The 11229-nt window shown below is 45.5% G+C and overlaps 1 protein-coding gene across 1 annotated transcript in view; it reads right to left on the minus strand.

The window, feature by feature from the left end:
- Nucleotides 1-6904, minus strand: part of Gars1 (glycyl-tRNA synthetase 1) — a 41909-nt gene extending 35005 nt beyond the window's left edge. The window contains exon 1 of the mRNA XM_057791790.1: nt 6645-6904. Coding sequence (XP_057647773.1) covers nt 6645-6836 — 192 coding nt within the window. The 5' untranslated portion in view covers nt 6837-6904. The remainder of the gene's footprint in view (nt 1-6644) is intronic.
- Nucleotides 6905-11229: the final 4325 nt, after the last annotated feature.

Consider the following 11229-nt stretch of genomic DNA (forward strand, 5'->3'; position numbering starts at 1 on the left):
AACCTGAAGGTCAGAAAAGCAAAAAAAGCCAGCCACTGGCTCTTACCTCGACCTCAGTCCAAAATGGCAATCCTACTAAGGAATGTCAGAATGAGACAGTGTCTGAGAGCTGTTTCCCCCAGTCTTATATTCCTCTCCAGGGCTGGGATTAAAGGCATGCACCACTACTGTCTGGTTTCTGTGACAAACTAGGCTACTAGGATTAAAAGTGTGTCACCACTGCCTGGTCTGTATGGCTGATCAGTGCGGCTATTTTACTGTCTGAACTTCAGGCAAGGTTTACTTATTAAAATACAAATGAAGTATCACTACAAAACATCAAGTATTTCAATACATCTAACAGTGTGCATGCAAAATGACTGACAGCCATCACTGCTGTCAGGTCCCTCAACCTGGCTGTGCCCATAGATGCTTAAAGCCCAATCTACTGCAAGATGAATTGTTTTTTCCATTTGCCGCCTCTCAGGAAACATCAAGTGATGTTTCTTTAGCTCCAACACCTGGTCAATTTCATTTCAAGTCTTCCTGTCTACCTGCTCCACCTCAGATTAGATTGCTACAGACTGCCAGCTTGTCACATCCAAATCATCTAACGATAACACAAACTCAAATAACCTGAACTCACGCCATTTCTCATCTTTAAGCCTTACTTCATAAACACAAACCACCCTTAGCTTGGTAACTGTCTCTACCCTGTGCTCAGTGTCAATTTTCCTACCCACCATATTTCCCAAGCTTAAAGCAGCCTACCACATTTCCAAACACTCCAACCTGGCTGCCCCCAAAGCTGTTCCAGTTAAAAACCACTGCTTCTCCCATCTCCACACGGGCTGAGATGGCAGCCATGTTTTTCTTCCCCGCTAAGAGCCTGGGCCCTGGAGGGCTCCTGAGCACATTCTCCTCTGGGTATCATCACTTTCCAAGTCCCCACTCCTCCCGTCATTCTGTCAGCCTCTTCTGGAACCAATGTTCTCTAGAAAGTGAAAATAAAACACCACCAACAACACTGGAACCTAAAGCAAGTGCTTTCTGTCCGTTCAGAAGCATTTTCCCAGACCCCAGTGCATTTTCCAGGAATGAGCACAGTAAAACGTGACATAAAGACAACACACTTGTTTTGTGGGTAATTTTTATAAAGTGGTAGTAACTGGTTGAGAAAAAGCTGTACAGTATTTGAAAAAACAAAGCATTAATGGCAAAGCTGCTGGGATCTACACAACCAACACATTATGCCTTTGCCAGTGCAGACATACAGCAGCGGAAGCACGGGAAATCTGGCAGTGGTGGTAAGTGTCTGCTCACCTCGTCACAGCTCCCAAGAGGTATGAAATTTGAAAACTGAAATTTATGCCCTGGCAATGCTGAAGCATGCATGGGTTCTGTTGAACTTGTCCATATTGGGTTCATGGCCTAAGCTGATGAGAAAAACTGACCAGGTAGGTCTCTTCCTTCCCAAGAGAAATACTAGACTAGAATAACATAGGAAAACAAGCAGGAAGACCTTAAGATGCATCACCCCAAGTCACTTTTGGTCTTTTAAAGCACAGGTATTCAGTGGCTAGCCTTCACACGAAAGTTCTGTGAGGGCGAGGTTTCCTACAGTTGAGTTCACCATCTTCCCAAGCCAGCAAAGAAGGGGAAGTTATGTTTATTCTGAGTAATGGAATAATAAAACCTCAATTTTATTACTAATCTAAACCAAAAGCATGAGAGATGCCTCAGACTCAAGGATTTCTATTTCCTAATTATTTTTCTTCAGTACCCACCCACATTTGGGGGTTTCTCTGTGTGCAGTGAACGAAACTGGCCTGCAATGCATCCAGGCCACACTAGAAGCCCTGTTTCTGGGTGGAAGCTTACAACAGACATACAACCGAGTGTGTGACATGGGGAATGGTCAACACAGAGCATCGTTTTAAGGGATCACACCCTCAGGGACCCTCCTGGGATACGTCCAAGCAGCACTCAGCAGAAAACAAGTACCTGGCTTCACACACGTGGCTAGTTGACTCTTCGACCTTAGATTTCCAAATGTTTTATACTACTGAAAAAACTTCATACACTTTTCACTTACCCTTTGTGGGTTAAGCAAAAGGTTTAGGTCACTCTTGGCTCAGAAAATCAAAGCCAAGAAAGACTCAAGGCTCCTCACATCCTCAAACTGACTCCCAACAACTAGAAGACATTAATTTTTATACATAGGTTCAAAACGCCTTCCAACTAGCAATCTAAGAAAAGAAACTGCAGGCCAACAGTGGCTTGAGAAGCAGCGTCCCAATGGTGAGCAACTCAGAAAGATGCATTTACTAAGAGCATACTGTGTGCCGGGGACAGGAGGTGCAGCACTTTACACGGACTCAGCTTCATGTTTACAACTTTTCTGTACACTAGATGAAGATGTCTGGCTACTGAAGGTTAAATGATCAGTTGTCTAAAGACACCAGCTATGAAAGCAAAGTCACAATCCCAACTTTGGAAATGTAGCTTTCCAAATGGCAAGGTTAAATGGACACCACGTTAATCCTTAAATAACACACACACACACACACACACACACACACACCTGTGTATAAAAAGACCCACCTAAGAATTCTTCAAAGCTTCTCCTGTACTGACAATTATTAAGCTCCCCCTCAGCCGTAAAGAAAATTATCCTACTACAGCTAATCTGCTGGAGCCTCAAACCACACTCACATCCTCAAGTCCAGAGAGTGAAACCAAAGGCTCATAAATCTCTCCACCAGTACCTATAACCTCTAGAACAGGTCCGTCACCTCCAAAGTCACCACTTGTACCAACAAGTATGAAGCTCCACACAGCTGCAACTATAAAACCCCAAATTTTTGTTAAGACGGAACGAAGAAGTCTTTTTGTTTATTTGTTTTTTGACATCGGATTTTTCTGTGTAGTCCTGGTTATCCTGGAACTTGCTTGATACACCAGGCTGGCCTAAAACTCAGAGATCGGCCTGCCTCTGCCTCCTGAGCACTGGGATTAAAGGCATGTACCACCATGCTTGGCTTTTTGTTTCTGCTTTTTGGGATTTTTTTTTATAATTGTTTTGTTTGTTTTTAATGAGAAAAGCAATCTTTTGGTAACAAGAAATGGACAACAACTGAATGCAGGGAACAGGTAAACTGTGATGTCCGAAGCTATACCCTTTGGATTACTAAGCAACAGTAGTGGTGCAGGTCAAGGCAGAGACAAGGGACAGACAGAATGGAGAAAGGAAACCGTGGGCTGCAGCTTTTCCAGGACTGTTGGAGACAGCAGTCCAAACCTAAGACAGAACTTGTAAAAGCTCATGGACTCAGGGCCGCCTCGGGTACCCTCAGGAGAGGGGCTCCTGGGATCACTGCTCCCACCTTCTGGCACCGGAGCTGTAAGCATGTGCCACCACTCCTAGCTTGTTTCCTGGATGCTGAAGATGGCCGCATAGTACTTTACTGACTGGGCATCTCTCCATCCTTAGTGCTCCTCTTTACCATTAAAAGTCATCAAAATAAGAGCTCTTCTGTGAGCTATTTCTGAACAGCAAGCTCCTGACTTAAAATGATTTAACTTACAAATTTTCTTTTACTTATTTTTTAATTTAATGTTCATTGGTGTTTTGCCTGCATGCGTCTGTGTGAAGGTGTCACATCGTGGAGTTACAGACAGCTGTGAGTTGCCGTACTGGTGCTGAGACTTGAACCTGCATCCCCTGAAGAGCAGTCAGGGCTCTTAACGGCTGAGTCATCTCTCCAGTTCCTAAATTTTCAACTCACTAGAAAGTGCACTTTGAATTTTGAGCTTCTACCATTTCCCAGGCCAGAGATATATAGAATCTCTTATGATACTGAGCAGCAGCAGTGAGCCAAACAGCCAAACAATCAGAAGGGTGAACAAGATACTCTTTGGTAGCCTGGTTGCTAAGCTGGATGTTCTTAGGTAAGTTATCAGGCAGTTTCAACTTACTCTATTCTCAATATACAAAGAGTTTACCAGGACACAACCCATCATAGGCAGGGGAACACTTGTATTACAAAATAAAATGTAAAATTTAAAAAATAGTAAATTTAAAAAATAATTTACAATAAAAAACAATATAACAGGAACATTCTGAAAATAGAGCTATTTTTAAAAGTTAAAAAAGTCAGTATTATAATGATTTTGCTAATCTCTTAAACTAAAATTTATCAAAGGTAAATTATCATACATGCTGCTATTAAAAATATTTTTGGGATAAAGTTTATTAAGGAGATCATACATCGTTGGAAAAAAGGGAATCTGAAAGTCTTTTCTGGTTATTGTAGAAATTCTTCTTTAACGGAAACTCTGAGAGGTAGTAGTTTCTTGTAAGTGATTTCTTAAGGCCCAGTAAGATGGCTCAGCCTGTTGACAGTCTGGCAGCCTGAGGGATCCCTGAGGACCACAGTAGGAGGACTGAACTTATTCCTGCAATACTTCCTATAAAATAATAAGCATTAAAAAGAAAAAATTATATCCTTCAGACTGTTCTGACCTCCAAAAAAGCGTGTGGCATGCATGTGCACACACATTCAGAAAATAAGAATGTAAAAATTATTTTTCATGTGATTTCAAAGAATTAGACAGCTCAGTTGGTGGCATGCTTGTCTAGCATGCAGACACCTGGAAGTTCAAGCCCCAGCACAAAACAGCAATCATCACCAGGAAGGTGGAAGCTGGAAGTTCAAGGTCATCCTTCTCCACAGCTGTAAGTTTGTGGCTAGCTAGGGATACGTAAAACCTTGTCTCAGAGAAAAGGATCTCAATGTCGGACCCTATCTCGGGAGAACAGAAAGTTATTTCTAACTCAGAAACTGCAGCGCTGAACTTTCTACATCCTCTTACATAAACCCAGGAATGTAGCTTAGGATTCTGAAGAGATCTTTACCAATGTCTGTTCCCATCAGTGTTCTGATCATCTGGGGCCTCATTTATCATACAATACCAAAAACTCTGTTTGCTAATACCACTACTTACCACATCAAAAAGTTCTTGAAGCACTGTGCAGCTGTCAAGCTCAGTTTTAATAAAAACCAGTTTTCCAAAACTGTAGTTTTGTAAAGGCTTGAATTTGATTTGGGGGCACAACTATTACTGGTAATACCCTCCAAAATACATGCCACTATCAAGAACCCTTTAATACCTCCCCAAGGGCCAAGCTGTAAAGTCTTTGATTGCACAAGGTTCACAATGGAAATTTGTGAAATAGACAGACTCCACATTTCCATACACGTCCGAGGAGAAAAGAGCTTAACTAGGTGATTTTTAAACTCTTTTCAATGACACTGGACTCAGTATGACTCAAAGTTCCAGGCAATTAATCAACACACAATACTTCTGTAAAATCAGGAAAGAATACAAACTAACAAATAAATTAAGCCAACTATTCAGAAAATATCCTAAAGAACAACAAAACAAACTCAAACAATCAAACCAATTTAAAAAAAAGCCAACATAACAACTTAACAAAGGGCAGAAATGTCACACACAAAAGCTCTCCATGATCAAAGCGTCCTGAAGCTAACTAGTCCCAGTCTTACTACAGATGGATACCATGTACTGCAGTTCCAGGCTAACGTGGCAGAGGGAGGGGTTTGGAGTGTGGGGTGGTTTTTTTTTCCCCCAAATTAGATGTATTCTTCCTAAGGAAGGAGATTTTAAGTTACGGCAAAAACAAAGGAACCACACCTATGTGTGTGGAGTGGAAGGTGGATGGAAGGAGACTGAATGCGTACAGAACATACTATTTAAAAGACAAAACTGAAGCCCATAGTGAAATTCAAAATGAAAGCCTATTGAGACAGGCTCAAACTAGAGCAAAGTGGCAGAATTTCCTGAAGCTGTCGCTGCTCTGCTCCAATGAATTGTTTCCGAAACAAGATTCCTCCGTCCTCAGCTAGAGAAACGATTGCATCAGGCGCCAGCGCAGGAGCTACCAGACTGGTGTTTATGGCTAGTAGGTCATGGATGCTAGGGCCCTGCTGGAAGCTCTGGCTCTCGCTGGGTGTGGGGATCATCTGAAATACTTTTCTCCTTTCCCTCTCTCGAGTCTGATCTCCACTCAGTGTTACAGAAAAGAGGGAGGTCTGCATTAAATCCCCAGGTCCTCCAGCTAAGAAACCTTTCTTCCCTGCCGCAAAATCTCATTCCCAGGTGCTCCACCCGAGGATGGATGACTTCACCGAGTGGCTCAGTCAGTCCATTTACAATCTCCAGCTTGGTCCTAAAGCTCACTGCCTCCAGACACCCTCTTAAGAAGTCAGAAAAACTGACAGGAGGGAGGGATCGTGAATTCGCATCGGCATTGAGGAGTGGAGAGTTCGACACCTCCCCTCAGCCACGTTTCGACCGTATCTTCTGAGCCGGTCCTGGGGCTAACACCGAAGGAAGGAAGGTGAAAAGAAGGGAAGGCTTCCCAAAGCATCCTCAAGTCTAGAGAGAAGCGCAGCCTCGGCTCGTCACCGCACCGGGAACGAGTCAAGAAACCAGGCCACTGGGGTGCGAGGGCGGAGGAGCCTGCGGCGGGATTCGGGGTATGCAGCGAGGGCACGAGGCCCAAGGAACGCGGGTACGGGCGCCGCGCGTGGACGGGGAAAGGACCGCCCGGAGGGGGCGCCGCGCCCGGGAACCAGTACCTGCTGGCGCACGGCTAGCCGCAGTGGGGCCAGCAGCTCCTCTGCGCTGTCCATGCTGCTCCGGGAGGCTGCGGGCTGCGCGGGAACGCTGAGGAGCCGCTGAGATGCGGGCGCGGCGAAGACTCTGGGCTGCGACAGTAGCAGCAGCGCGGCGCGGGTGGCTCTGAGCAGCGTGGGCAGTGGACAGGGCATGAGCACGCCGCCTAGGCGGTGCGCAGGGCGGCTACGGAAGCGGCGCGCGGCCCGCCCGGTGCATGATGAAATAGGGCAGGCAGGCCGCAGGCGCGCGCAGCCGCATTTTCCACAGGCGCGCGCAGCCGCCGCGTCTGGAGCCGCAGATTCGGCACAGAACCCGGAAGGGCACCGACTTGCTGAGGGGCGAGTAAGCCGGACGCTGCAGCCAAATGCGCTGGAGGACAGGGCTTCTGAGAGTGCAGACCTAGGTGCCCGAGCATCTTCACCTCATGGGTCCAAACGCTCGAGTCGCCCCACTGGAGCACACACACTTCCGTTTGTTCCTCAGCTCGCTGCTTAGAAGAGTATATACAGTCACATCAACTAGGGACCTGGAGTTAGTAATAATCAGGGCATGGTGGTGCACAGCTGTTAATCCCTGCACTTGGAAAGCTGGGGCAAGAAGATCATGAGTTCAAGATCAACTTAAGATACATAGTAAGCCTCCGTTTCTAAAACAAAACAAAACAAAACAAAAACAAAAAAAACATTGTTCAAGCTCAAGCTCCAATGTTCCTCAGACTATTAATGGGAACTGGAGTTGCTGCTCTTCTCAGGGCATGCCAGTTAACTAGAAAGACTGGTATGAAAGCAAGGAAAGGTGACTTGGCAAACCAGTTAGTGGAGAAGTCAGGGGAACTCTCGCCTCAAAGTTTTTTGGAGGAAAACTGACTTAGTAGGTGTTATATAGTAGGTGATGAACGCTCCCAATCTTGAGGGCGCCTCACAGTCAGCAAGCCAGATGCTGATGGACCAAATGAAGTACTTCTTCTCCCTGTGGTCCAGTCAGGAGACACTACCTTCCAGTTTGGCATCTCGGGCTGTTCTTGTCATTGACTAGTTACATTTTACGGGAGACAATCTAGAGGATAGTGAAGCTGGCCCAAGGCCCTCTTTCGGGGAGCCAAACTCCTTGTGATGAGAGACCACTAGTTCTCAACCCCCCCCCCCCCAAATATTTGATGCTGGTTTTCAAGATGAGGAACCAGGCACAAGGCAGTTACTAATTTACCCAGTTATCACCAAGACAGGAGCTGAGCAACAGGAGGAGGCTTGTGAGATTCAGGGAAGCTCTTCATTGCTTTCAGCACCAATTTTAGGGATCATGCATATTTTTATTAGCTTTGCTAGAGATAACTGAAAAGTTTTTGTGGCCCAATAAACCTCTCCGCTGATGCAATAATCTAAATCAGACCAAATCAAACTGAATTTGAAAAAGCCCAGGTTTAGTGGATACTAGTGCTCCCAGGTGGCCTTCCAGGTCCTCAGAGAGGAGATGGGGAAGGAAGACTGGAAAACCACGTGTTGGTTCTCTTTGGGGAGGCAGTTGACCCCTCAAGACCACCCTGTGGGAGTGGTCTTGAGCATCTCTGGGGAGGGGTCACCGTTTAAGGACTTTCTCGGAGGTTGAGTCTGGACTAAGCCAACTTCCAGAGGAGGAGGCTTGGGATGGAACTTCTACCCAAACATTCCAGACTCTTTCAGTATAGGGATGCCAGGGGCTGGGGCACCATGGAAATCGTTGTGTTTCTCAGGAACTTGAAGGTTTGAACCAATTTAAATCACTGGTCTTTCCCTGGGGCCTGCACAGGTGTCCAAAGGTGACCTTTCAAGGTCTGAGGGCTTAAATTTCACCCTCAGAACATGCTAATGTTACCAGTTTCTAAAACATATATCCTGTGAAGAGCTTGACAAAGATCCCTGTTTCTTTAACCCTCACCTACAATCATCTTCCGTAGTGCAGACCGCCATGTTTCTTTCTCCTATAGAGAGTCCCAAACCCTAGTCTGCAGGAGTCAGGCCCAAGTTTGCTCGCATCTCCACACACTTGACAGTCTCGGGCACACCTTTTTGTTTGTTGGTTTGGTTTGGTTTGCAAAAATGGTGCTTTCAGTGGCTGGCCTGGCCTGCAGCTAACAAGCCTGCTTTGAGCAATTCCAGGCAGGCCTTTATCCATGGTTCCACAGTTCCCAGTGTAGGGAACCTATGAACTAGTCCACGCACTGACTGGACCCCTTGTCCTGTGAACTTGGCCCTTTGTTGCCGACCTGCAAATTTCACTTAGCAATTGAGAATAATTTCTAGGCATGGAAGACATTTGAAAAAATTTGGGGTAAATAGCCAGATTCCCCATTTCTTCTCCTTGTTTTGGCATTTGTTGTGTTTGGTCTTTTTGTTTGTTTGGTTGGTTGGTTGGTTGGTTATTTGGTTGTTTTTTTTTTCAACAGGGTTTCTCTGTGTAACAGTTCTGGCTGTCCTGGAACTGATTTTTTAGACCAGGCTGGCCTGGAACTCACTGAGATACACCTGTCTCTCTCTCCCAAGTGCTGGGGTTAAAGGTATGCATCACCACCACCCAACCTGTTGTGAGGGTTTTAGGTCCAGGCACATAATATTGGTTTGGCCTCCACTTCAGTGATCTTGGAATACTGTTGCTTGGAAATTTGGTATTTTAGCCTGCCTTAGCTAAAGTGCAAACTCTGAGATTAACACCTAAGCTCACTTGAGACTGAGATAAAGAAATATGAGCAGCAAAAGAGGCTTTTATACACCAGCCTGTTATAGCAACTTGCTTCATCTGAAAAATCTGGTCCACAACCTATATAAGATTTGAAAATGGGGGCTGGAGAGATGGCTCAAAGGTTAAGAGCATTGCCTGCTCTTCCAGAGGTCCTGAGCTCAATTCCCAGCAACCACATGGTAGCTCACAACCATCTGTAATGAGATCTGGTGCCCTCTAATAATGAGATAGGCACCCATGCAGGCAAAACACTGTATACATACTAAATAAATATATATTTTAAAAAAAGATTTGAAAATGGAAAATTAATCATATGAACCGGTAACTTTAACCTGTTCCATTCTGCCATAAAATAATTTAGATTCATCTGGGTTTTTTTAATAAACTGGTAAACTGATATTATTATATTGTTCTATCTCATGGAGCTGTTGATAAAATAACGAAATATTTTCTTCAAATCTCTGCATTATCTTGCCACTGCGGCCACCACAGCTCCCCGAAGACCGCGACAGGGAGTCTGTTTCTTCACTGCCACAGAAGAGGTCTGTTCCCACGAAGGGGACCATGGCAGCACTCGGTGACACAGTCGGGAAGATGTCGTTTCCCCTCACACTCTGCTCGCTCCACCTCAAGAAGACTTAGCCTCCTGTAGAACTGCTCCAAGGGCTTCCGAGAGATCCCGCCTTCTCGCCTTTCCAATACCTTGGGAGGAATGGAAATGTATTGCAAAAGAAGAAACAGCTCCACTTAGACCCTGGCTGGAGCCCCTATTTTGTCTTTGTTACAGTCTGTCAACGAACACAAAGTATGTGAATTAATTTGCAGAAAAGCACTATGTCTCTCTTCGAACGAGGAGCTGGATAGATGACTCCGTGGATGAAATGAATGGTGTGCAAGCGTCGGGGCGTGAGTTCGGATCCCCAGCACCCATGTAAAAGCCAGCTCCACACCAGCCGTCATCTCCCAGCACTGAGTGTACAGAGACAAGCGGATTCTTGCTGGCTGACTTGCCAAAACAGTGAGTACCAGGTTAAATGAGAGGTTCTATCTCAAAAAGTAAGTTTGAGACTGATAAAGGGAACTCCAACATTGAGCTCTGGCTTCGACATGCAAGGGCATGTACACCCCACCTGAACACACATGGATATATCACAAACGAAAAAGAAGTGGAAAGAAAACGAAGAAACTAGCTCTGAGGTCGAGGTCCATTCCAGTGTTCAGGTCAGAGACAAGACATGTCATGCATGGTGAAGACGGTTGGAAACCCAACTTCCTGTCCATGGTCTCCCCATTCTTCCTATCCCTCCTTATAAACGATGGAACTTTGAGGAATAGCCTGTCTGTAACTGAAAAGCCCAGTTCCACTGTCAGCCAGTGAGGTCAGTGACTCAAAGGAAAGATGCCCAGCGAAGAAAGGGCTTGGCAGACTGGCAACCAGCAGGGGAAGGTGGGGGGCTTGCAGCCAGATTCCATCAAGCCAGAGCCACAGATGCAAAAGCATGTGTGGAGTTCCTGGCGAGTCTAATTGCAGCAGTGTCCAGGTAGACTGGGAGAATCATTCATTCTTGCGGTAATCAAGTCTTTTGGTGTCATTTTGATCTGTCCATGAGCATTCCTGTAAACCTGAAGAAAGATGACTGGCTAGATTGTGTGACTGGTGCCCTTGACAATCTGCCTATTGTTAATTTCAGGTCAAGCTGACTATTGTTGTTGATGTTTTACTCTTTTGGCTTTTGGCAGAGGCATCACGCAGCTCTCAAATAAATCACACATAGGGGTTTATTTTAGTTATCAATGCCCAGCCTTAGCTTGGCTTGTTTCTGGTTAGCT

Source organism: Chionomys nivalis, chromosome 1, assembly GCF_950005125.1.
Source record: "Chionomys nivalis chromosome 1, mChiNiv1.1, whole genome shotgun sequence".
In the NCBI taxonomy this organism is placed as follows: Eukaryota; Metazoa; Chordata; class Mammalia; order Rodentia; family Cricetidae; genus Chionomys; species Chionomys nivalis.